We start from the raw sequence: 27,973 nt of genomic DNA, 5'->3' as shown, positions 1-27,973 counted from the left end.
TTCTGTATCGTTTTCCGTGAACTTCACCACCACCTATGGCCTAACACACCCAAGGTATATAAACCTTGTAACACACCCACACATTTTTTGATGTTATTATTATTATATTATTACTTATCACTCTTATCACGGTTATGATGGAAATTCAAGGTTTAAAATTCTTCGGTTTTCGCCGTGGGTATTCGGCACTGCGGAAATAAATACCAAACAAACGTATATATAGTTTCTAGCTTTTCTACTTACATAACACAACACTCTGAAACAACAGTAGAACGTCACTAATCAGCAAATTTATTACTATTTACCTCTGGTTGATAGTGTTGTTATTTCTTTATCTGTGGTAGTCACTAGTCAGTACTCAGTACTTCAGTTTCAGTAATCAGTAGTCACTTCTCAGAAGTCAGCCGAGTAGCATGTACCTACTGCTCAATTACTAGGCTACGCAGTAATCACTGGTGTCTGGCACTAATTTCCAATTCTGTCGTATTCACGTATGTCAATTTACTAGAAAATTTCCCAACACGGCCATAGCTTCATCTAATATTGTTACTAATATGTTAATTAGCTAAGACCAATACAATGGACAAGTATGACAGAGCCTCTCAGCATATCAAAGGTAAACAAAGAGATAGATTTCCGATTATGAAAGACTACGTACTACTATTACCACTACTACTACGTTGTATAGAATTTCTAATGATTAAAACATTTAAATTATGCATATACTATGTAAATATTAATCATTTAAATGACAGGTGTATTTTTAAAAATGCCCTTATTTATTGTACTTGGCTCACATATGGTTGTTAAACTATGTACAACTAATATAATATTGATATATTTTATTAAAAAAAAAAAGAAATGTTTGTGTAGAAGTTTTAAATAATAGTTTATAATTTTCTCACATTACACCTATATTTTTTTTTAAATAAAATAGAATATAATAAAATTTTGTTGATACTAATATTATTTAACTTATTACAAAAGATAGCTTATTTTAAAATACTTTTATGATCTGTAAATTTTAATCTCTATTTTATATAATAAATTATAGGAATTATTATCATTGATAATATTTTTTAATTAATATAGGCAAATACCATTATAATATATGTTATGGCATGCCCACATAAGTATGGTTAATAGATCATACCTATTTCAATTGAGATTAAATGTGTACTTAATATTCTTTTGATAAAAAGTGCATAAAGCAAAATTTAAGCACATGAGTATTTTCATTTATTCTAATTCAAGAACTATTTCTGACTTTAACATTTTCAAGTGTCATATTGATTATCTTATTTTATTTTAGTTAATTGTATGATTTTGAATTTAAACATTACCAAAAAATGTGTAGTTAAGTTAACTGGAGCAACTAACTAATCATAAATGTATATTGTATTTGACATAATATTATGAGGAAAATGTACTATTTTGCACAATAGTGCATTTTCATTTTCCAAAATAATACAACGGATATTGGTTTTGAAGACTTACAATTGCAACTACCTAAAGCTTATATCTTGAAAAACATAATTATATTGAATAGCTTATGAAATATGTGTTAATTAATAATTTATTATGAATTACAGAATCTTTGAACACTAAAAATCTTGCCGAATGTCTAACACAAACCGGTCGTTTTTCATACTGTGCCTTATGTGCAACTTCATTAAGCTGCCTGTATAAATATCCTGCACATGTAGATTTTAAATTGGATTGTTTACGTATACTATGTAATCATTTAAAACTAATGTTACAACTACCTACTATGCGAGAGATGGCAAATTGTGAACTTCCTTTAGATGCCAAAGTATATGTTAGAGCTCTTAAAAAAGAAGAAGTACTGAAAGAAGGTATGATGATAATTGTACAAGACCTTCTTTTGCTGGCTATTTCAAATGGTAAAGTTTATTTTCTTTTATATATTCTTAAAATTATTATTATTAAATTATATTAATGAATTATAATTGTCAAATAAAATATTTTAACTTGCAAACAAAAGGATTAAGAATAAGTAAGTATCTAATTATTGGTGTATTGTTATTATCATTAAAATTTGTAGTTTTAAAATAAATTGTTTTAATTCTTATCAAAAAATATTGATTGCTTAATTTTTTTTTCATAATTTACTTAAATAATATAAAATAAATTTATAACAGTATGTAATTAAATTTACTTCCCTTATATAAAAATTGCAACTTTTTTTACTTCATATTACTTTAGTTTAATGATATTAAAAAAAAAATTTTAAATCATTCTTATTTTTAGGTACCTATGATGCTCGCTGGAGAGTCCTTATACTATATGTTACTCGTGTGTTTGATCTTGATCTAAGTATAGTTGATAATTTTGAGTTAAATGTTGTAAACTGTTTATCAAATTTTTTGCCAGTACAAACTGAGTAAGCATTTTTCAGCTTATTTATTATTATTATTTTTTTTTTTTTTTTTTATTCTCATAAAATTTACTTTCTTAATGCCTATTTTCAAATTAAGACAGGAACAAGCTGATGCTGCTCGTCGTCTTCGTGTATCAAAGACTAAACGTTTTGCATTAATTGGATTAGCATCAGTTGGTGGTGGAATTCTCCTTGGTTTAAGTGGCGGATTGGCTGCTCCTCTTATTGGTACAGGACTATCTAGTGTTCTAGGAACATCTATTTTTGGAGCTATAGGATCAGTGGGTGGTACAGCTATTGTTGGATCACTCTTTGGGGTTGCGGGAGCAAGTTTAACTGGTAATTATAAATAAATAACATACAATAACTAATAGGTTAAATAAGTATACTAAAACTATTATATTTTTTAGGATATAAAATGCATAAAAGAGTTGGTGACATAGAAGAGTTTCAATTTTGTAAACTGTCAACAGATACAGAAACTGGAGATATTCACTTACATATTACTATTGCTATATCTGGATGGTTAAATGATGATAAAGAAACCAGCTATAAAAAACCCTGGGAATATCTTCGAGTATTAATCTATTATATTTTATACATTTGCTACATTAATATTGTTATCTTATTCCCTCCAAAAAATTAACCCTATATGTGTTATTGACAACAGATTTAAAATGGAAGTGTTTGTTTCTTTTAAAAATACATTATGAAACTTTTTAAATATAGCAATTTAGTAAATTGAATATTCTTTTTAAATAATACCTGTTTTATTGTTCAGCATTTAAAAATATTAAAGATACCTAATGTTCTATAAAAATTGTTCAGAAATAATTTTATTTGCTGTTTTATTTTAAGTACCTATTTGCATATAATTCAGAATCACATAAATCTTTTTACAATTATCTGTCACTCATTACATTTTAACTCATATTTAAATTCAATTTCCTTTTTTAGGACAGTCCTGAACAATATTATCTACGATATGAATCTTCTTATCTGTTGGAGTTTGGAAGAGCTATGGAATACTTTTTTAGTTTTGCCGTTTCTGTAGCAGTTCAAGAATCTTTGAAGTATACTGTACTTTCAGGCCTAATGGCAGCTATTGCATGGCCTGCTGGAATTCTGGGATTGGCCTCTGTCATTGACAATCCATGGGGTGTATGCTGTCGACGTTCAGCTCAAGTTGGAAAACAATTAGCTGAAACTCTACTTACACATAGTCATGGTAATCGTCCAGTTACATTGATTGGTTATAGCCTCGGAGCTCGAGTTATTTATTATTGTTTACGAGTATGTATTTATTATAAAATAATTTAATGAAATTTACAAATGTGTTATATTTTAGGAAATGTCTCAAAGAGAAAATTGTCAAGGTATTGTCCAAGATGCTATCTTAATAGGTACTCCATGTACTAGAAATTCTTCAGACTGGAATAAAATTACAGAAATTGTGGCTGGGAGAGTAGTGAATGCTTATTGCAGGTTAACTTTATAAACTTATTTTAATATAATTTTATGATAAATAAGATTATAATACTTATTAATTTATTTTTAAACAAATTGTAGAAGTGATTGGTTCCTTAAATTCTTGTATAGAACACTTTCTATGCATGCAAATGGAGTTGCTGGTCTTCAAGCTATTCAATCAGTTAATGATAGAATAGAAAATATTGATTTGACTGATATTGTTTCAGGTAGGTAATAATTAACAATTATATAATATTTATCAACCTCAGTTTAGAATTTATTTTTAAACAAAAATAAAATAAATGTTTGCTACTCTGCTTTAATAATCCACAAATCTATTTCAATAAAATCTTTAGTTATTAATTATATTGTTATTTTATAGGACATTTTGAGTATCCACAAAAATTGACAGAGATTTTAATGTACATTGGAGTTAATGTAGATAAATCAGCCAAACTTGAATTAATTACTACACAATCTATGCCGGAAAAAATGTGTGAAAGTTTGAAAATAAATGTGAGTATACTGATAAATAAGAAATTTAAATATTTATCACCTATTTTTTACTGCATTTTCATTCAGACAAAGACTGAATCTTTTGATCATTGTCCCCTTTCAATTTTAAAAATGTTATGTTTAAAATAATAAATTAATTAAAATATGATATTTTATATTATATTTAAAAATAATATTTAGACAGTTGTCATCCTAGAATATAGCATAAATAAGCAATAGACTTAGCAGTAAAACACCAATGATTTCATCTAAGCTTAAGAACTTCTTGATTTTAATTTCTGACTCATTAATATTTATTACATTGTGAATAATAAATGATTAGCTTTTTGATTGAACAACCTTTAATATTTAGAATTATCAATTTTCTAGCATTATAACTTCATATTTTTTCAACTTCTTCAAGAATTCTTTCTACCATAACTAATATTCCACCTCACTCAGTTTTGTACTATGGCTTTTTAATTTCATACTTTAGGTATGACTGACATTTTTTTACAATATTGAACAATCTCTGTCATGTCTAATTGTATTTATTTTATATTGAACCTATACTATTTTAATTTTTTAAGACTTGCCCCAGAAAGAGTATGAATAATTATTATCATCCTACAATACAAATATTTTGCTAAACAAATCTAAACTAATTTTAACTTATTAGATAAAAAAAATCCATTATGCAGTAAAGTAAATTTCTACAGGTTATAGTGGCTATACAATTTAAAAACAAATAGTTTAGTTTTAGCAATAAACACTAATAGCTTATATGTTAAAATATTAATAGTACAATACATTATTTTATGAAATTAATTATTTATTTTTATTATCTAGGATGATACTGATATCAAAAAATCAAAATCTGTAATTGACCTCACAATTATTGACACCAAAAAAAAATGAAACACAATGATTGTTATGTCTGATATTAACATATCGAGCTTATTTCTTCAATTAAATGTATCCTATTAGATACTATATTAACTGTTTTAAAATATATAAATATATTTAAATAATATTGAAAATTTAAAGTTTATATGAATAATTTATAATAGCATGGTGCTTTAAAAATTATTTAAATTAATTAATAAATTGATATTTAACTTTGGCATAAATCAAAAATTATTGAAACTCATTTTTTGAAGAAGCTTATTTTTAACATTTCTATTTTCAATTTAATTAACAAACACATTATTTTTTTTACAAATCTGTTTGGTAAAATATTTTTTTTATTATATATTTTCATATAAATATTTTCAATTAAATAAATATTAGAACATAATATTAATACAGTGTACTCTTTAAGTATCTGTCATCTTCCGCGGAATCAGTATAAAAAAAACTTCAATCATAAGTTAAAAAGAAGTGTTTTTAAACAAAAAAACAACTGATTTTTTTGCATACAAATAATTTATAATTTTTCATTATTATATACATGTGTATCTTTGATTTTTACCATAAAATTTAAAATAGTTTCCTAATATTACACACATATAATCATTGAATTTTGGTTTTAATTTGCATTTTTCAGATTATCCGCGGAATTTGCTTATTGGTGGATGCCAAGCAACCCTATTCCGTGGATAATCGAGAGTACACTGTAATAAAAATTTTATTTATTATCACAGAAATAGATAGAAAAGATAAGGTAATGAAAATTAATTATCTTTTAGTGTTCCTATTAGTATTTAAACACCTATCATAAAGATTTAATATGTCACTTTTTTGAATCTATTATCTTTAATTTTGGTATTATGATAAAATATATCATTTTCTAAAAATGTTAATGGCATTTTCACACTATTGTTAAATACAATAACACACAAAAAATTATCTTTAATTGAAATCAGTGCCTTATTTAGTTATTTGGTTGGAATGAGGTATAGGGCAACAGATTATTCAACACCAATAGGAGTAAAATTCAAAGCTTAGTGCCTTAATTGTAATCTCTATTGTTTTTGGGACCAGAAATTGTATTTACAATATTAATGTCAATAATTAGATTAAATTCAAATTTTTTATAATTTTGATTATACCAATATTACAGATAATTTCAACTGTCATATTTAATTTAGTTACTGTATTAGTTAATTTCTTATAAATTACTTAAACTACTAGTACCATATTTATGCGAGAATATTAGGGAAATATATCTCTTGGCTCTTTTAACCCCGTCCCCCGCCATTTTCAGTATATACTTAAACGGTCATTATTGTGTTTTTTTTTCCATTTATCATTTTAAAAGTAGGTAAAAAAATTTTGAGGTATTTGTCATTGACAATTTTAATTATAACTCCGCCTCAAAGAAATTATTAATATACCACTGAAAATCACAATAGAGAATATTTGTTTTTCATTTCATCATTTTAAATAAAAATTAATTTGTTGTTAAAATTATAATAAAAAAATGATTATATTTTTTTAAATCAAAGAAAATTAAAATAATACTTTATAAATTAAAAGTTTTAAAACAATTTTGTAAATTTTTATCTAATTTGGAATAATATGTATTATTTTTTTATTAATTATTATAATTATAATATTTTATATTACTGTTATTTTCCATAATTAAATGTCAATATTTTTTAAATAATAAATTAATTATTTACTAAGTCACAATTTATTTAGCTAAAACTTCTTTTTAATTATCTAATTACACGGGAGTATAATTAAAAATATGGGAACATAGTTGTAATTTTAAAGTACTTATTTTACATGTTTTTTTGTTGTATAAATATATTTTTTGTTTGTTCTCTATTTTACATTGTTGTATATACTATATTATAATAAAGAAGTAATTATAAAGCTTTCAGTATGTTATCATTTTACTAATCTATGATAAATATACAAAAAACAAAACATTTACAATTTGATTTAAAAATTTTTTTTAATATATTTTTTTAATAAGCAATATTTTTGAATTGTAATCAAGATATTAATATTTATCTAAAAACGGACGTTTAAAATAATTTAGTTATCAAATGTATGTTACAACATTTATAGAATACCATAATTTAATTTTTGTACAAAAATTATTTTACAATGCATCACACTGTCACTGTAAGTTATTAAACCTGTTTTATAGTAGTCAATTTTGTAAACATTTACATCTACAATTGAAAAGACAAATTTTGAAAATGAATACAAAATTAAATTAAATCACAATTAACAAAAAAAGTATTTAAATTAACATTTAAGAAATTATCAAATTAATATTTTGTGTTAACTTTGCATTATTGTAAGCGTGACTTATTTTAAAAATGGTAATTAATATTAAATATTTTAAAAGGTAACAATATGTCATTTATGTATTTTCACTATTTATTAAATTTGTATCTTTTAATATGATATAAATAATCAATTTATATAATTTATATGTATATATAATATATTTATATATATATTTCTGGAATGTTGTTACTTTTTATAATGCACTTGATTAAAATTTTAAATAAACTAATCATAATGGGATAAAATAATATTTGTCATAAAAGTGCTTATATTACATTTGACTAGAGGCAGCGGCAAACAGTTGTATCTAATTTAATGTTGGCTGTAGTGTCTATAAATAACATCCCTTTATGAGTATATTTAATATGCCTAACTGCTTAATGAAGCCATAGGCGAGGACGGAGACATTGGTGATCGGTTACAATCACTTGCAGATGAATTTGGTGATCCATTTAATGTGATCACTAGCTTTCGACTACCAGCTTGATTTCGATGCTCACACAGCCAAATACCTTGCCATGTACCAAGATTCAATTTCCCTTCAGTAATGGGCACTGTTATTGATGAACCAAGAAAACATGCTTTTACATGGGCTGGCTAAAAATAATAATTACAATATATTAGATATTTTAATAAAACAAAAATATTTTTGTTAATTTAAAAAAATTATTGTTTTTTTTTTTAAAAAAAAAAAAGAATTTATTTACCATGTCATCTGGTCCTTCACACGAATGTCGATAAGGTAAACCCTAAAAATCAAACACATTACATAAAATTTATTAATAAGTTATTTATAAGGAATTAGAAAAGATACATGACATCATTGGACCAAGATTGCCATAATTACCTAACTTATAAGTGTAAAAATAACTGGTATAACACAATAATCTATCTTCCAAATTTTTGAAATACAGAATATATGATAGGTTTCCTTAAAAGTAGTTTTTGAGAAATTTAAAATCTCATAAAAATAAAATTTGTTGCACACCCCTCTGCAACCACATAAAATTACTTATCAATTATCACAATACCAATATAGTGCAAACAAAAATATCTCTTAGTATTTTTAATACACAGTGAAACCTATTTATAATGAACAATTATAGGACCTTAAAAAGTGTTTGTTATAGACAGGTTTACCTATATATAAACTGTATTTGGTAAAACTCACAAACATAACTATATAAATATTTAATAAAATTATTTTACATTAATTATTTAATTTTTAATACTTAAAATAGTATTAATAATAATATAATATAATAGTAAACACATTGTATTTCAAAAAATAACAAAACTAATGCTTGTTTTTGTCTTAATTTTAATTTTGTCATTTCTAGTTTGTGACGTTTAATTAATTCACACACACACATAAAAATTCTTATTGTCATACTTCATAAAACTCTTTTAGACAAATTACCCATCTAAAAGCTTCTGAATAGTTTAAAAACATCTCAATTCCAGAGTGTTCTTATTGGTCATCATTTAATTGCTCACCATCTATTTCCATTGGATTTAGTTCATAGCAATAGTTATCTAAAACCAAAGCCAAAATATCATCAAAACTGCATCTGTAGATATTATTATCTATTTGAACAAAATCGTCATTTCGAAGAAATGAAAGAAGTTCCATCGGTTTGATCAACTCATTACCATTTATTTAATTTTCCATTTCTGTAAGTTAACTGGGTTAAAAATCCTGCTTTTCTTGAGTAGTTTGTTATTGTTAATGGAGAAACTTCTGTCTATGTTTTTATTTTACCTATGTAATCGCTTTCAAAACATTAATTTGCTTTGCCAAGTTTTGTGCATTTGAGTGCTATAATTGAGATTCACAAGTGTTTGCAATGCAAACTTACAGTACTTATTTTGAAATTTTGAATTATTCAAAAGATTGAGAAGCTAAAGTTATGTTAAGGGAAAAAAAATTAATTTAATGCTGTCCAAATTTAGATATGCCTGTGATGTGGCGTTGTCAAGAAACAAAAAATTTTTTTTTTATAGGGTACATTAGCTAGTCGAATTGTTGAAACCAATCTATCAACACAGATGTAATTATCCATGCTTAACTATTTGTTTTCCATTCTACTCCTAGTTTACTATCGTCGATTACATTAAACACCCTGTCTTTAAAGATTTTCCAATGTCAAGTTTTTCCTCATACATGTTCACACGCAGAGGAACCATTAGACGTTATTAAGAAATTTTTTTACCAGAGCATATCTGTTGTTCTTTATAAGACTAAGTGTTGTCTGATAATACTCAGTAAAACAGACCTATTTTGCTAGCATTAAATATGTCTTGTGAATTATACTCTGTCATTTTTTCTATAATATTTGATATCCACTCATTAATGACATACTTGTGACATTTTCGTGTTATACCAACAAAAAATATTTTTTTTATTTTTTAAAACTTCGGCTCTTGCATTATCCCAATTCCAAATTTCTCACCAAGTTTGCAATTTAATAAGCCACTAAAATCTTTATACTGAAAAACTCCATTCTTTCTGTTAAGCTAAATTATTTATACAGTACTTAAGGTGAAATAAATTAAATTAAAAATTAAGACAAACAATGAAAAATGTACAACACTATAATAATAAAGCGATATTTATTAAGCACTAATATAGAACATTGTATGTATTGTAATTTGTTATAATTGCAATATCTGAAATAGATCACCACAGCAACTACTACTGCATATGTACATACACATTTGCAATATAATATATATTTGATTTTGAACTAAAATATACATAAAAAAAAAATAATGAATGTTTTATTGAAATTCTGGTATGTCTATTACCACTTGTAGCACAATAAATCAGATTTATAAACCAATCTAATATAAACAATTTAGGTTAGTAAATCATTGTGTAAATTGAGCAACTTTTATGTGTGAATGATTCATATGTATATGTCAATTATTTTTAGCATGGCTCAATAACATCATGTGGCTATTCTAATTTTCTTAATATCTCTATGATATATTTTTTTATATTAAATTTTAACTAAATCTATTTTAATAGTTCTGACTAAAATATATGACATTTAATAACAATATAAAAAAAAGATTATTTATATTGTTTAATGCTCATCTTAACTATAGTGACAGATAGTTTTTATCATAACTTACTTCGGGAACAATTTTATTCAGCATCATCTCCATATCATCTCTAAAGAAACAAATAATTATACTTGTTAAATTTAATATAATTTATATGAAACAATAATTTTAAACATGAATTGAATAATATACACATTTTTAAATTTTTTTCAATGCTATTTTATTACACTCGTATTATATTCTTACCGAACATTTGGATCCCAACTTTCATTAATGGCAAGGCTAGCTGATGTATGTAAAACTAAAAAATGTAAAAATAATTTATTAGTTTATTTAAATAGATATGTATATACAATGTTATTTCTCTTTTCACGCATAATTTTTAACAAAAAAATTTCAATGAAATAATCAATCAGGTCTCTACAAAGAATATTTACATTTGAATGACATATTTTTAAAACAATAATACCCCATTTTCTCTAAATTTCTTTTTATAGAAAAAATTTTTTAGAATTTTCAGAATTTTTAATAACTTTCTTTAGTTTTAAGTTAATATTATTTCAATATGAGCTAGTTATTAGTGATATATTTTGTTAACACAAAATTCATATTTTTAAAATTGTAATTCCTTCTTTTAATGAATAATCTAAATTTATTTGTAATAAAAGAATCATATTAAGTAGGTACCTAAATCTATTTCTAATAATGAATGAAACAAAAGATAAATTCAGTATGAATTAAATTATTTTATTAATTAATCCAATGCTACAGTTCAAGTATCTTTTGATTGATGTTTTTATTACATTAACAATTTAAATTAAAAATAAACATATTTAATTCTTTCTAATATTAAGTTCACATTTAGAAATAATGAGCTAAAGCACAAAAGACGTGAAATGGAATACTTATGTTTAAAAAATAAGTAAACATTTTCTGTTGAAACTTTGCTGAATTTTTGATTTCTATAAATAATATAAAAAAAAAAAAAAGGAATGAAATAAGAGAAAAGCATTGATGGCACAAAATTAAATATTAACTTATTTATGTCTAGGTGGCTATAAATTATAAATAATCAAATAAATAAACCATTTAAAGAAATAAGAATAATTAATGCATCAATAAATGAAAATATAGGAACTATAGTTTTATTAGGTGAAATAATAAAAATAAGAGAATACAAGCATTAGAAATATTAAACTTGAAAATGGCACACAAAATGTAATATATATTAACTATTTATTAACAATTAAATTGTTATTTTTAACTTTATATTGACTATAATTTTAGTACTTAATGGTTATTATTCGTGATATACCTGCTATTAAACTTATATGAAGTTGATTTTTAAATATGGAAAATGACAGATAAGTATGGAAAATTTTAAATGCTTACTTTGTATGTGACATAAACCAACAGAAAATTGAGATATTTCTGGTATTTGTTTTAGAATTTCTTCAGTTACTAAATGTACGCCCCTGTGTTGTGGTCTTAGATTAATTTTACGTTGAAACCACGCAGAACCAATTTGAATTCCTCGACTCGACGATGCCATTCCAAAATATTTACGTTCACGACAGTAATAATATTCTGTTGATAAAACATAAACAATATAATACACAAAATATAGAAAACATAAACATTTAAATAATTTAATAATTTTTCAGTTACTATATAATAAGTGAATAACAAATTAGCTGTTTAAAAGAACAAAATTATCATTTACAGTGGTCATCGCATAATATACATTTCGTAGTGTGCGTTAAACAAAGTTCAAAGTCCAATGGATGTAAATTAAATAAATAAATGTGCTAGGAATACAAAAACCACGAATAATTTGTAATTTCTTATGTAACTAAATAGTGTCTAGTACTAATCTAAAAAGTAAAAAGTTTCGAAAGACGAGATTACAGTAAAAAAAAAAATGTATCAAAACAAATTTTCAAACAGTGTTACTTTAAGAAACATAAAATTCCCTTTTTCCGACTATGGTTTTGCCAACCGTTACTATAATAACAATGGTACTTCAGGGCAGCGCTATATTGAACTTTTGAATTTATCAAAAAAGCTGAAAAATTGCTATTATTTTAAAGTGTGAATACTCTTTTCTTAAAGCTTAAACGCATATTAACTAATAATAAATAATTTTCAGCAACACCTGCCACTAAGTCCTGAACACGCCTATGAAAAGAATACTAACTTATTTATTTTGAATAAATACAATTTTATTATTAATTACAATTACAGCTAATAGGTACATTTATCAAAATTAAAATTAAAATAAATCTTTAGCTATCCAATATTACCCATATTGGCCATATTGTTATCATGTTTGGTGTTGTAATATAAATTTAATAAATTTAGTCACCACTAAGCCGATCCGTATCTCCACAAAATAAAAATAAAATATTTCAACTAAAATATATTATGATTCTCTAATTTGTGAATCATAATATTCATAAATTATAATACAAATAACTGAAATAACTTAAAATTTAGTACTACGCATCTCATACATATCTCCACCTGTTGTGTCGCAATTACAGCTTACAATCAAATTCTATAATTTGTTTTTTCGATTATGTACTTTTAGATTCTGGTCAGAGTAAATACGTTCACTTAATATGACATATGTATGAATGTCATTTTTGTGACACAATATAAGTAAGTATCTAAGTGGTCGAATCAATTTTCAAATTTTAAACATCATCAGTTCAGAAAAGAAAATTTTATCTAGTTTATTCTTTAAAGAAATCTAATTTAAAAATTCCTAGTTATTTAAAAAAAAAACCATGAAAAACAAACAAATACTTGAGAAAAAAATGCAAAATTTAACAAAAATTCAGTTTTTGTTAAAATCGATTTTGTTTTTATGTTGTATCTTGAAAACTTAAAACGAAAAGCTGTAGAGATACTTGAAATTTTTACCAATATTTATATCATAACTCTTTATATTTGTATTATAATTTTAAAAATATTTTGATTCTTCTTATAAACACTTATTTGGAATTTTACATTTTGTTTAGTTTTTTTTTTAACTGTCGATAAAAAATTATTTTCTAAATAAAAATACTTGATAATTTAATCCAAGATTTCACATAAGCTTTTTTAATTACCGATTAAAAAACATCAAATATTTATTGTCATACATTTTTTTTATAAGCGTTTAAATTTTAAATTAAAAAAAAAAATACATATGATTTCTAAAATTTTCAAATTAGTTTCTATAATCTATAGTAAAAAATTTACATATATAAAAAAATTCCGTTTATGTCTAAGATTTGAAAATACAATACAGAGTTTTTTTAACCTCTATTAAAAAAAAAAAATTTCCACCCAAGAGTCAATTTAATATTTTATGAACACTCGAAGTTAACATTTTACATTGTATATTCATCCGTAAAATTAAAACTATTTATCCTCAAATGATTTTTGTTATTTTATTGTAATCAAAAAAATAATAACCGTAAAAGTTGAAAGTTTCACAAAATTTTTAAATAACTTTTTGTACAAGGCAAAATTTTTAAAACATTATGATTTCATTTTAAGTTATTTATAAATATTTGAAGTATTCAGTTATTATTAGTTTTATTTCTAAAAAGTCAATAACCATTTTTAACTTGGTCAAAAAGCTTGAAAACTTAAAATAATATTCTGCATAAATTATTTTTAAAAGATGCGTAAAAATATTTAAAATACATATGCACAATTTATTTTTTCAAACATTTGAAGTTAAAGTTTTAATAAAATTTTATCAAAATCATGAAAATATAAAAATTTTCTGTAGTTGAAAATTTATAAAATGTGTTATTATTTTAACTAAGACTTGAAAACTTTATACAAGGCTTTACCTAAGTAGTTTATACTGAAACAGTGAAACCAATAAATTAAAAAAATATATTAGCTTATTTTTTTTTCATAGAAATTCTATGTTTAAACATTATTCGTATAGGACATAAAACTTTTATGTAATATGATAAATTATATGTTTATATATTAATATTATATTATTATACTTTATACACTCAAAGAATAAAGATATTTTCAAATGCAATTTTTTTTGACAAAAATTAATTTAACCTACTATATACGTATTACTAATAGTAAAATAAATTACTTGATAAGATTTCAAAAAAAAAAAAAAAAAAATAGCATGTGATGTAGGTTGGCTAATAGACTTTTTCCGCTAATGATTTATCATTGTATTATTTGTATTCAAATTTAACACATTCATAAAAATGACCCATTTGATACCTATACAATAGATCGAGCTATTCATTTGATCAACTTTTTTTCATTACATTTAGTGAAATATATTCAACTAAATTTTACATAGGTTTTCTATAGCATAGGTACCTACCTTATTTAATAGCCAATAGATTTAAACACAATTAATCACTTTATGTCAACATAATTTTCTATTACATTAACAATAATGTACCTAATTAAATTCATTTTGGAAAATATCCATCGTGAGATAATTTTTTCATTATCATTATATACCTATTATCATTTTTTTTTTTTTTTTATAAATGTGTAACATAGATTAAATAGTTAATAATTTACGATTTTGATACTTACTTTTTTTTTACATATTCGACATATTCGCGGGTTAAAATTATAAATTGTATTTTTTATATTTGAATTTCAGTTTACTCACTTGAAACTGATAAGTTGAAAATATATTGTAATAACAAACACACTGAAGTACCCATCTGAAGTACCTATCTCATAAGATAATTTTTTTTTAATAATTTGATAAGATATATTAAGTAAAATTTAGATAAAGCGATAGCGATGTCTTTAATCATTAGCTGAAGTAAAGTAGGTAATCATTTTAAAAACATTCTTATCTCAAATTTAAATAAGAATAAAGAATTAAGCAATAATGTTTTGATAGTTAATTTATTTAAATTAGAATTTTAAAAATTTCTAATCCATTTCGAATATTGAAAAATTAATCATGTTCAAATAATAAATTTTAGACTACAATGTTTATTTTTTAAAAATGTCAAGTACTAGTAGTGATACTGATGAGTTTTTTGATGCTGAAGATTTTGCAGTTCGTGATCAAAAGTAAAAATGTTTCTTTAGTACCAGCGTTTGGTATACATTTTATAACATAATTATCTATTTTGTAGTGAACAATCCAAACAAATTGTCAAAAGCGAAAAAGAACTTTTGGAAGAAAAAAAGAAAAATATGACTTTCAAAATATTAAATACTTCCAAAATGGTATAATAAATAAATACAATTATTTTTTAAGAATTATTTATATGAATAATTATACTAGGTTTCAGAGCACAATGGTCGTCGTAAATTCAATGAAATTAGGCAGCATATGCAAATCGATGAAGATGAAATACAAGCTGTATCCCCAACTGAAAGTCAAGCTTCATCAGCTGATGGAGTATTCTTAGCACCTTCACATAGACCTAGCCATCCTTTTAGAGTTATTGAGCCTGATGGAGCATCTGTGCAAAGTATCTTATCCTTGGGTAAAGTTGGTCGATTATTGGGAAGTGTTCCTACAGATCATTTCATAGGTTTGTATGCTAAACTATTATAATTTTTTTTTTTTTTTTTTAATTGCATTTTTGAAGTGATTTTAAAATAAAGCAATTTTTAGGAAAAGAATCTGCCCTGCGGCCATCAGAAAACAAAAAATTATCTGAACCAGAAACACCTGTTTCTATTGAAGATAAACCTATTGTACCTGCTGAACCTTTCACAGCTTTCCATGAACCTGATGTAATTGCAAGCACAAAATTTCCAAATAATGGAACTATTAGTATAGATGCTGATAGACCTATTGCCCCTCCAAGACGACGAAGACGCAAACAAATAAATATTTCAATTGAAAATAATGGTGCTAAACCTGAAGACAATTCAAATGTACATACAGTATTAAGTTAAAGGATCAATTAAAGTATTTTATTAATTTATTTAATATTTTTTGATTAGCAATTGAATACCGAAAAAAATGAAACTAGTGTCAATTGTTTAACAAGTCCAGTGAGTACCATAGAATCACTGACAAGAGAATTAGAGCATTCGTTAGATCTTCATTCTGCTACCAAAGGTCAATATATTGTAAATCACCATGTAAGTAAAATTTTATTACAGTTTTTTTTTTTATTTATGATGTTAATAATTTTTTTACATTTAGATTAAATCTAGAATATCTATATTAGGATAGTTTGAAAAATCTAGGAAGTTTATGAAACTTCCTTACTTGAATACGTTAACATCATTCAACTAATAAAAATATTGATCTAAACTAAATATTTTATACTTTTAGGATCGAGAAAAACCAGTTCTTAATATAATTAAAGAAGCAATTGAAGATGTGAAAGAAAAATCTAAAACAATTGCTTCGCATAGTAATACATACCCAATGGCTGGTTCAAGTGGTATAGCTTCTAATCGATCATGTAATCGTGTTGCTTCGCGAGAACGTCGAAGATCAGCTGGTGATGAACAGGAGCTAAGAGATCAGCAGTTAAATATGTTTTTAAAAACACATACAGATTCCGGAAAAAAATTAACTGATATAGTAAGTATTTACAATTAATTAATATGACTCTTACTAATAAATTAATTTAAAAATAGGAAATATTGGAGCAAATAACTGTATTAAATTTGGATACCGGAGAAAGAGTTCCATTAAGTATAGCTGAAGATAAATTACCTCAATGCATTAACCCATTATCTTTACATATAATGCGCTTGACATCAGAATATGTTAGCACTCCAAATTTAGATTCACATTCATTTAGATCAAATTCTGTTAAGAAACTTAAAGAATCTGATGAAGAAAGCATTGGTAGTAAATCTAATGATACAGTGGCTACAGGGCGAGATGATCCTGTAGATGAATCTGCTATACGTCGTCGTACAGCAAGAATCAAGCGTTTTTTGGGTACTACTGTCAAAAAAACTGTAAATAAAGCTAGATTTATCGCACATGAAGTATCACATGTAAGGCACAAAGAAGATGTTATGGAAATTATAGATTTAGTAGAAAGACCACAACTTACAACTGACGTTCCTAATGCTCCTCAAGTTAATGAGACGTTCAAATTGAGAGCATCAAATAGCCATAAAGGACCATATGAATTTGATTCTGTTCAGCATGTTCAAGTTAGTTAATTAAACAAATAATTTTAAATACATTATCTATACTGCTTACATTTTTTTTTTTTTAGGAATTCTGCCATGAACATACTGGTCCTGTGTGGTGTATGAAATTTTCTATGTGTGGTAGACTTTTAGCTACTGCTGGACAAGACCGAGTACTTCGAGTTTGGGTTTTGCGAGATGCTTTCAAAGATTTTCATGAAATGCGAAAAAAATACGATGCTGATAAAGTTTCACCAACACCATCAACAGAATCTTTAGTTTCTCAACTTTCAGTAGATGATCAATCATTTACAGCTGATCCAGATGATCGTGGGCCATTTATGTCACGTCCATTTTGTACTTACACAGGACATCGTTCTGATTTGCTGGATATAGCTTGGTCAAAAAATTACTTTGTCCTGTCATCATCAATGGATAAAACTGTTAGATTATGGCATATAAGCAGAAGAGAATGTTTATGTTGTTTTCAACATATTGATTTTGTGACAGCTATATGTTTTCATCCACGTGATGATCGATATTTTTTGAGCGGATCATTAGATGGAAAACTTCGTCTATGGAATATTCCTGATAAAAAAGTAGCAGTTTGGAACGAAGTTGAAGGACAGACTAAACTCATAACCGCTGCTAATTTTTGTCAGAATGGTAAATTTGCTGTTGTGGGTTCATATGATGGACGTTGTATATTTTACACAACCGATCAATTACGCTATCATACTCAAATACACGTACGTTCTACTAGAGGCCGAAATTCAACGGGGCGCAAAATTAGCGGTATTGAACCAATGCCTGGTGAAGATAAAGTATTAGTAACTTCAAATGATAGTCGCATAAGATTATATGATCTCAGAGACTTAAATCTGTCTTGCAAGTATAAGGGCTATGTTAATATAAGTAGTCAAATCAAAGCTAGTTTCAGTCATGATGGTAAATATATAGTATGTGGGTCAGAAAATCAATGCATATATGTATGGAAAACACATCATGACTATTCAAAATTCACATCTGTAAGACGAGATCGAAATGATTACTGGGAAGGAATCAAAGCTCATAATGCTGTTGTGACATGTGCAATTTTTGCTCCCAATCCAGAAGTGGTGTTTAGACAAATGAAAACAGATGAAAACAGTGGCCAAGATGGGTATGTTTTAGTAAGTGCAGATTTTAATGGTTGTATACGTGTATTTATCAACCGAATGAAACCTAAACATAGTTCATTACCAGCCAGTGCTATGGTATAATTTAATTCAACTAAAATTGATATTTTTTATTTTAATATTTTATGCTTGGCTTTTTAATGTAAATAAAAAAAAACTTTGACTATTGAAATAAATTTTATATGTTATTAATTAGTGAAAATTTTAACTATTAGAAAATAATAATTAAACTATTATAGTGATATTGTTAGCAGATGGTGAGGTATAATTAATTTTAAATTGTTACCATTATTTTATAACAAAATTTATTTTAAATCAATTTGGCTTCTGGTAATATTGTTTTTATGAATGTTAAATATTTTTTAATATATTGTCAACAAAATAATATCTACTCTTTTGTTATTTATTTATTTACATAACATTCTTCCATTATTCCTTAATTTCAGAAGATTAATAATTTAACTCATTACTGAAAATGAAACCTGTAATTTGTAACCTGTAAATGATTTTAATTGTATACCATACTGTCCATACTAAGAGATGCATTATATTCATTATCGCTATAAAACTTTTATCTTGTTCAAAGAATTAAATTCATAAAACGAAGGCTAATTATATTTTTGTTCTTAAATCTCAAAAGTATGCATATTGATACATATAACAATACTGGCCACAGGTTGTCTTTAAATAATTGATCAAATTTCAATAGGATAAGATTCAAAGATTAACAGTTATATAAATTATTATTCTGTTTACAATTGTTTAATATGACCCTTATTATTTAAACAGCAGATATCTAAGCGATATATGATCTTGTACTATTACACAGATTACTAACGGTTGATCCATGAATATTTTAAGAATTCACTTTAGTATTTGTATCGTTTGTGGGTTAATCAAATAAATTTGATCTTTTGACACATTAAATATAATATAATAAATTTCTTCACACAATTTTAAATGCTTGCATTATAATTCAAAATTGTAACTATTTTTAAATACAATTTAAAATGAAATTATCAAATCTAAATGTACAATATATTTTTATGGTTGCGATTTCCATTTATTTTCATAATTATTTATCAAAAGACTTTTATACTTTTTTAATTTCACTTCAAATTCATCTCCATCTAATTTGGCAGATAATACTTCTACTCTTGATACTAAAAGAAAATCTGGATTATTTGGACTAGGACCTTTCACTAGATCCACCTCATCCCCTACTTCTATTGCATGGCTTTTCTTCTGTACTTTTTCTCCATTCACACGGATACGACTTTCATAAAAAGCTACTTCAATTTTACTAAAAATAAAATACATACATAGATACTTTAATAAAACAGCAATAAAATTCATAACTCCCGACATTACTTTCTAGACTTTCCTAGTGCATGTTTTAGAACAGTATCCATTCTCATCGTACTGGTCCTAAATTTAACCAGTTGACTGGATTCGTCCATTTCTAAATCGAATTCATCGTCAGAATCTTGGTCATTCTACAAAAGGAATATAATTCAATAAATTATAAATTCCTGATCGAGGATTGATTTATTTGACCAGATATTACTTCTTTTTTTGTACGTTTGTAACGTCTGTCTATGTTGACACATAACAATTTATTTGCAAGAATCGGCTGTCGACATTGATAGTAGATACTCCGAACCAAATATCTGTTTAAAACTGAAGATCGTAATCCAGTTGAAACGATTGATGAGAGCTGGGACAGATACCTTATGGTCTTGAACATTTTACTAAAATATTATTTAAGACTACGAAATCTGTAATACAATTTTACAAAACGTCAGCGGAACGCCAGAATGTATAATAAAAATTAAAATGCCTTAATCCTAAATTTCTAATGACAAAACGAAATACGATTCTACGAAGCTTATTTACAATATTATATTGAAAATTGAAATTCGAAAATGATATTGACTCATTATCAATGTTCGCCGGTGAGATAAGAGCACAGACTTCTATCTATATAATTAAAGTCTGTGGATAAGAGCAGGTATCAGTGATGAGACAAAAGTCAAAAACCTCTGATCATAGAGCAGAGTAGGGCGTTATTCGAATGAAATTTTATTTAGATGTTATTTAGACAACATTTTATCTGAATAAATGATTATTCCGATGATTTTTTCACAATTATTCGTATAAAAAATTGTTCGAATAGGTAATTATCTGAATACAATTTTGTGCAACTCTGCTATAAAGTATTACTCTATGCAGTAATAGTGTGCTACTGACCAACTATAGCATTACTGAATCTCTCGTAAATGGTTACCTAGCTGATGTCTCAATGATGAAACCGCAATAGTTTATATTAATTTATATCAAATCAAATTTTTTTGAAATTAAATTGAATAAAATCATTTTTAGTTTTGAATCCAGATATTTATTTTAATCAATAATAAATAATTATATTTTATCTTTAAAGTTTAAAATATTAAATGTTATAGCAGATACGACTGATGTATACGACGGCACAGGGACGCTAAAATCAGGGGGATGCGCGAAAGGCGTTAAAATTAGAAAAAAAGAGAATGAATGGCACCGAAATAATTCAAGGCAATGGACGCCGAAAAAAACTAGAGCCAACCCTGGCTATAGCAAATATCTCCATACACGTATAACAATGCTTATAAGTATACGTATACTTACCAGCCTATAGTACTGATTTAAAAATACAACACTGAAAAAAACCAATTTCTAATCGTACGTAATAAGTTATATGTAAATATTTTATTTTTTGATGGGTTTCTAAAATTGTCAAGGCGAATACATTCATTAGCCTTTTAATATCTACAACAGCAATGCAATTAATTAAATATATAAATATACGTAATACGTGTGTCGATTTAGTTAAATTAATTTGTGTATCATAATAATATGAATAAAATATGTGAGTATAATAATAAATTGAACATGGATAGTCGACGATGCTTCATTTTGACATGTATCGGTGACGTTTTGTCAACAAACGATAGAACACACTTAATAACAATATTAAATTATGATTGCGTCAAAAAAAAAATGGGATAATCTACATTTTTCAATTATTAGTTTAATACGAAACACGTGAATAATTATTATTGTGTATTACTGTATTAGTGAAATAATATGAAAAAAGAATTCGCGCCATCGAAAAATCGTATCGCCATCTATGGACAAAAACGTGTAATCATCGGCGTTTTGTAGTAGTTAAATAGAAGTATTTTCCTCATAACATTCGACCGGGAGTGGCGGCGCGCTCCTGTAATCCGGCTGCTCGGAGGTCGGATTGCGTGGATGGTTTGAGGTGGGGGCAACTGTGGCGGGTCGGTCCGCGTTGAACGGACGTCCGCGCTAAGCTTGTCGTCAATATGGGTTCGGCGGGGTAGCCCATCGAACCCAGGTTAGCTAAGGAGAGGCGAACCGGGCCAGGGGGGAAACCCAGCAGCCAAAAGTCTCCGCGGTGAGCAGTAGCGGGATAGCGTCTGCGAGTAGAACACTCGTTTGCAGCCTCGCCAATACAATCAGACCGCAATCTACATTTTTTGCACTTTTTTTCACGTTTATTTTTTTCAATTAAAAAATATTTTAACGTTTTTTTTTCGCGCAAATTAACACGATTGGAGAAACTATTTGTCTCTTGTGTATTTTGTAATCAATTAAAATTTTTTTTTTATTAAAAATAAAAAATAAATATTTTTTTAAACATACAATAAAAACCAAAATGTCTACAAATATGTAATAGAATTAGTCTTTAAATAACATACTTTCGACCGTTATAAAAAATGTTCAATATTTTTGTACACATTACTAAGTTAGTTTGACCTAATAAACAGTAAGGTTAAAAGCTAATATTTAAAATACAAATGTATTATTAAATTACAAATATAATTCTATATCAAATCGTTAATTAATTGTTTTTTATGTATAGAATTATTTTTGCACCTTAGTCCTGAATCATATTAATTTCGATGTATTCTTATTATTTTAAAATTAAAATAACAAAATTGTAAATTTTTAATGTACCTACCTATATTAAAATTATATTTACCGATATAATATTTAATTAATTTATACTAATTATAGTTTGAAACATTTTAGTGATATACGTGAGGTTAAGAGTATTGATTATTGGTCTAAAAATAATTTTAATTAACAATTAATTATGATTAAAACCATGAAACATTTTGATTTATTTATTTGTTTTGTATAAAATTATTTATTATTTATATAGTTAGTTTTGAGTAAATACATTGTTTTTTTTTTATAACTATTTATGATAAAACAACACATTATTACTAACTTTGTTTGTATATATTCTTGGTATACCGGTATTTCATCCAATATTTCATGAAGTGGAGGCTGAGATTAGGTACTATAGACAGTTGTTGATTATTTTATAGCTGCAAATTTATAATTATTTTTCTTCTCAACATATTTACATTTCATACAACCGTCAACCATCAATCATATAACGTGCTATTTTATGTGTACTTTAATACTTACCACAACCATATAAGGTGTTTAACAAATATGTTTATATTTAAAACGAAAAGTGGTATCTAATCAGATATTATAATTTAAATAATGTCGAGTGGGAATAGTTTTTAAATTTGCTATAGTAATTCGTTCCGCATATTTTTCGACTGATATTTGTATGCAGGAAAACTAACAAATTTAAATTAAGCTAATGTCTTGTCGAGTATTAAATCGTAACTTTTAATTTAGTTATATGCAATATACTTACTTATTATACCTGCAAAATTATTTCTTAATAGATTTTATAATAAAATCCTTAAAATATTCTACATTCAACGATATGAGGTTATTAACTATGGCGTTAGGTTAATGCTAAAAGAGCATATTAATGTATGCGTAGATACCTAATAGCATATTTTCAAGAACAAGTCTATAAAATGAAAAGTTTTATTTCAGACCCCAAGGCATACGGTCGTTAAAAAATAGTTTGAAGAATTGAAAACATTAAAACAAGATCAAAATAACATAATAAGATATCTGTCTAGTGTCTACATAATAATTAATTATGGTTTGCCCGTAACATTATATCGATATATTTCAATAATACACAATTTTTCATATTTTTGATAATTACTATAAACAAATAAGTGTATATATATAGTAAAATAATATTACTTTTTTAAGTTTTTAAATCTGTTAAAATCTTGTTTTAAATTTTAAAAATATTGTTGATTATAAGTTTTAATGAAATAAAATAATAACCTTGGTTTTAAAGTGTTTAAAAGCACTCAAACTAAAATAAACACATCTTAAAAACTCAACGAATTTTGTAACAATAATACTGTAATAGCTTTTTTATTCTTAAGTATTGCTATTACTGAATATTTCAGCATGACTAGAAACCGATCGCTCGACATTTCAAAACTAAAATCAAGGCGAAATACTTATATTAAATTAAATAAGTATACACAACATAAGCACATTATACATAATATATGAACTGTTTATATTTTTGTAGACATAATATGTGATAATAAACGCACGAATACTTATAAATAATAATAATAATAATCATAATTAAATATTATGAAGAAAAAGAAACGTGAAAAGTCATCGTGTGCGCCATGGGTAGTTGGGATTTTGATAATAGGTGACCACGTCTCTTATCCAATCCGAGTAACAAGACACTGCAGTATAGACTCCAGGATAGGTCGGGTTTGCACAGCCAAGTCCCCAACTAACGATACCACATAGGTAGAAACGGTTGTCGTCAGCCAAACACGTCAATGGGCCACCGGAATCACCCTGTATAATATTGATGGAGAAAAAAATTGTAAATTTAGTTATAAATATAGTAATTTATTTATTTTTGTAGTGAGCGACGTGAAGAAGGGAGGCCGCGCGTTAGGTTGAAAAGCGTTGATAAACAATATATGAATCTTAATTTATCCACAAGATTTATAATAAGGATTGAATATTTGAATCAAAAGCTAATGGAACGACTCAATTATAAAATATTGTACAATAATATTATGTGTGCGTACTTGACAAGAATCCGCCTCGTATTCTAGCGTTCCTCCACCGCAGATCACACACCGACTGACGTAATCGCCATAACCGGCGTTGTTGTACAAGTTCAGACAATCGTCAACCGCAATCAGGGGCAATCGCACTTTCTGCAAGACGTGTGCGAAATCGCCGTTTTCGGACACGCGTCCCCAACCTGTGACCAGCGCCAAAGCTATAATTTGCACACACACACACACACGACCGAGTAATTATCAAATATATGTACGTAATAATATCGTAATAGGTTTTAGGCGATGTATAAAACATACGATCCTACTGTAAATTGTGGTAGAGGTTAAATATTACACAGCTATGAGGCCATCTAAAATTTACGATGAAATATCGCTGCTGGGAATTATCTATCGCCAAAGCCGCCACAATATTTAACTCGAACCGTCCACAGCGGTTTTATAACGTGACATTTAGACGGCCCTTCTCCGGATGCACAACTGTACGGTAGATGCAGCATAATATAATATATTGTGGTGGCAATGTAGCGTATTTGTTTTATGGCCAATTTTTTCATCCTGAAGATGAACATGATTAATCAAAAGTGTCGTTACCTAGAGGTACAATGGTACATAATTGATAACAGTATCCAAACCCCAAGACCCATCCCTACTGGTTACTATACATTAAGACCTATTATTATAATTAAATTGCTTATTGTGCATACTAATAAAATATTAAATTATATCATAATTGTTTTCTATAATTAAATGGTATTAAATTTTAACAAACAATTGACCACCACCTGTCAACGAATACCCATCGAAATTCACTGATGAGGTTGTAGGTTAAAAATAGAAACATTAAGTTGTGATTCTTAGCGTTTCAACAGATTACATTAGGTATAAATACGAGTATGTTTTAAAATTATATATATTAATATTTGTGTAGACGTTAATATAATATACCTATTAAAATATAACGCCTATATTCTCAAACAAAAACAACTATTTCGGAATATATATCTATTAATAATATATATATATATATTACATATATATTAATACGACAATTTAACTACGTTATAATATGTAATGAATATTTACCATTATCGAATTGCGTTTCTGGTCTTGGAATACAAATCGGAGATACATAAAATCCGTCAAACACTAATGCCGGAACCACCCTGAGCAACGCAATATCTCTGGAAAACCATTTCTTGTCGAATCCGTTTAAATATATGTCTGCAACTTTCACCCTCTGGTCACCATCTTTTAGAAAAGACACTTTAAAAATATTTCCAAACAAGAGAAATTTTCAAAAAACATTTACTTTTGACTGTATAAAGATCGTTTTTTCCAGCCACTACGGAAAGCACGTCTTCCGACAATCCGTACACACAATGCGCTGCCGTCAACACCCAATTTTCATTGATTACAGATCCACCACACATATGTCTTGCCGTTTTTCCGGTGACGAGTTGCAAAGATATCTGCCACGGAAATTCACCTACACATAATATTTATAGGGTGATTATCTAAGCGTACATACATCGTTTTAAATCTTAAAATTGTATGCATTTATTTAAATACTAATTTCCAAGATATCGACTTGGATAAATACTTGCGGAAACTATATATTCTTAAATACTTTTTTTTTTTACAGATTTTACATTTAAAATACAATTTTTACTTCAAATAATATTCCTTTTTTCTAAAAATTGAATATCAGTGGATTTAAAAAAAAAATTTTAACGTATTTAAACCAAAATTTGAACAAGTAGCTTAGTGTATTGATGTATTATACGACGAATGCAAATCCTTTTATATATACAAAACAACAGGCCATTTTTATGTTCCTATTTTATGACATTATTTAATATTTTTCCTATTTTTTTTTTCACAAGGTTGTACCATAGTCTTCTAAGGATGACCAATTATTCACAATTTAATTTTAATCGTCATTAGATACTCATTACAGTCATTTTGAGAAAACATTAACTACCCACGGGCGAAGTCGGGTAATTCAGCTAGTAAAATATAAAGGTATACATCATATATAGAAGTACTAAGTACACTTGTTTAGGTAGGCAGCAATTAAATTCAAATTTAGTAAGTACGCATAATGTATAATAATTATAATAAATTATAACACTGTAATAAAATGTAATACAATAAAATGCATATTAATATATTATATATTATCATCGTACGATCTTTATTACCTGGTATCGAATCTGTACCACCGACCACTCGACTATTGCCATCGGACCTAAACCATTCACTCCTTCCCTGCACACCACAAGGTACAGAGTAATTCAGAAAACTAGAAATAAACGAATTCAACATAATATATTATCAATTATCAATGTATTACCAACCTACTTACTTTTATATCTCATAATTATTTTAGTATATAAATATAATATTATATGTGTATAACAGTAAATTAGTAATATGTATAGACTTAGGTACTTGTGTAATTCATCGACGAAGCTCGTAACATCTATAAATTGATTTATATAGTTTTCATTCGAGTTCGCTATTTCTGCGGCGATTTGTTCGAAACTAGTGAAAAAATCATGAAAATAATCACGGAAATAATCATTCCAATCGTTTAAATCATCAGCGAAACAGAAATTTTCTTCAGATTTTATTTTTAAATTTGTTTCTAACATACAGTTTCCTTAAAAAAAAAAAATCAAATAATATACTAAACAAACTCTAAATAATGTATTTACAAATAGTTGTATATCATACCGACAATGCATTTTGTTGCAGCCGTGTGCAGTATTGCTAAACTAAACAGAGTTACAACGATCATGATCGACTACTGGACTACTGACATTATTATTATTTTTATTTAAATAACACTGTGCAATGTTTTGCCTAAAGGCTTCGCCAGCCTGATAGACAACATTTTCTAAATAATATTTTGGCTATCGACGTATCGTTGCGTCTTCTATAAGTAATAACTAATAAGTTACGTAACGCTAATGGTGAAA

At 26.3% G+C, this 27,973-nt stretch overlaps 5 protein-coding genes across 8 annotated transcripts; 2 read left to right on the top strand and 3 right to left on the bottom strand.

Moving 5' to 3' along the window:
- Positions 1-134: 134 nt before the first annotated feature.
- On the top strand, positions 135-5,344 carry LOC112594805 (transmembrane and coiled-coil domain-containing protein 4-like). Of its 2 annotated transcripts, XM_025339808.1 has the most exons (12): positions 135-491; positions 566-616; positions 1,593-1,904; positions 2,006-2,017; positions 2,272-2,404; positions 2,499-2,740; positions 2,812-2,978; positions 3,359-3,694; positions 3,750-3,886; positions 3,971-4,098; positions 4,254-4,387; positions 5,216-5,344. In XM_025339808.1, the coding sequence occupies exons 2-12, from the start codon at positions 580-582 to the stop codon at positions 5,282-5,284; spliced, it is 1,707 nt and encodes a 568-aa protein (XP_025195593.1). In that variant the 5' UTR covers positions 135-491; positions 566-579; the 3' UTR covers positions 5,285-5,344. The 2 variants fall into 2 exon arrangements, with proteins under 2 accessions (XP_025195593.1, XP_025195594.1); XM_025339809.1 differs by lacking the exon at positions 2,006-2,017 and having other exon boundaries at positions 138-616.
- A 2,448-nt stretch (positions 5,345-7,792) lies between these two features.
- Positions 7,793-12,577, bottom strand: LOC112594552 (UPF0047 protein YjbQ). Of its 2 annotated transcripts, none has more exons than XM_025339374.1 (6): positions 12,350-12,577; positions 12,074-12,268; positions 10,928-10,982; positions 10,751-10,790; positions 8,320-8,361; positions 7,793-8,209 (listed from the first exon to the last, which is right to left on the bottom strand). In XM_025339374.1, exons 2-6 carry the CDS (start codon positions 12,231-12,233, stop codon positions 7,982-7,984), a joined length of 525 nt encoding a protein of 174 aa, XP_025195159.1. In that variant the 5' UTR covers positions 12,234-12,268; positions 12,350-12,577; the 3' UTR covers positions 7,793-7,981. The 2 variants fall into 2 exon arrangements, with proteins under 2 accessions (XP_025195159.1, XP_025195158.1); XM_025339373.1 differs by having other exon boundaries at positions 12,405-12,577.
- A 3,050-nt stretch (positions 12,578-15,627) lies between these two features.
- LOC112594551 (WD repeat-containing protein 44) lies at positions 15,628-19,133 on the top strand. Its single transcript, XM_025339372.1, has 8 exons — positions 15,628-15,754; positions 15,820-15,913; positions 15,972-16,224; positions 16,308-16,573; positions 16,643-16,783; positions 16,980-17,234; positions 17,291-17,821; positions 17,887-19,133. The coding sequence occupies exons 1-8, from the start codon at positions 15,687-15,689 to the stop codon at positions 19,060-19,062; spliced, it is 2,784 nt and encodes a 927-aa protein (XP_025195157.1). The 5' UTR covers positions 15,628-15,686; the 3' UTR covers positions 19,063-19,133.
- Positions 19,134-20,015: 882 nt separating this feature from the next.
- LOC112594550 (uncharacterized protein C6orf203 homolog) lies at positions 20,016-20,899 on the bottom strand. Its single transcript, XM_025339370.1, has 3 exons — positions 20,546-20,899; positions 20,350-20,474; positions 20,016-20,281 (listed from the first exon to the last, which is right to left on the bottom strand). Exons 1-3 carry the CDS (start codon positions 20,723-20,725, stop codon positions 20,023-20,025), a joined length of 564 nt encoding a protein of 187 aa, XP_025195155.1. The 5' UTR covers positions 20,726-20,899; the 3' UTR covers positions 20,016-20,022.
- A 3,584-nt stretch (positions 20,900-24,483) lies between these two features.
- Positions 24,484-27,970, bottom strand: LOC112594549 (trypsin-1-like). 2 transcript variants are annotated; one of them, XM_025339368.1, is made up of 7 exons: positions 27,729-27,970; positions 27,444-27,654; positions 27,194-27,294; positions 26,302-26,478; positions 26,076-26,240; positions 24,996-25,192; positions 24,484-24,756 (listed from the first exon to the last, which is right to left on the bottom strand). In XM_025339368.1, the coding sequence occupies exons 1-7, from the start codon at positions 27,790-27,792 to the stop codon at positions 24,562-24,564; spliced, it is 1,110 nt and encodes a 369-aa protein (XP_025195153.1). In that variant the 5' UTR covers positions 27,793-27,970; the 3' UTR covers positions 24,484-24,561. The 2 variants fall into 2 exon arrangements, with proteins under 2 accessions (XP_025195153.1, XP_025195154.1); XM_025339369.1 differs by having other exon boundaries at positions 24,996-25,174.
- Between the last annotated feature and the right edge of the window lie 3 nt (positions 27,971-27,973).

Source organism: Melanaphis sacchari, unplaced genomic scaffold, assembly GCF_002803265.2.
Source record: "Melanaphis sacchari strain LSU unplaced genomic scaffold, SCAv2.0 Contig23_pilon_pilon, whole genome shotgun sequence".
Taxonomy (NCBI): Eukaryota; Metazoa; Arthropoda; class Insecta; order Hemiptera; family Aphididae; genus Melanaphis; species Melanaphis sacchari.
Note: the sequence above shows the minus strand (reverse complement) of the source record. Positions and strands in the feature narration are given on the sequence as shown.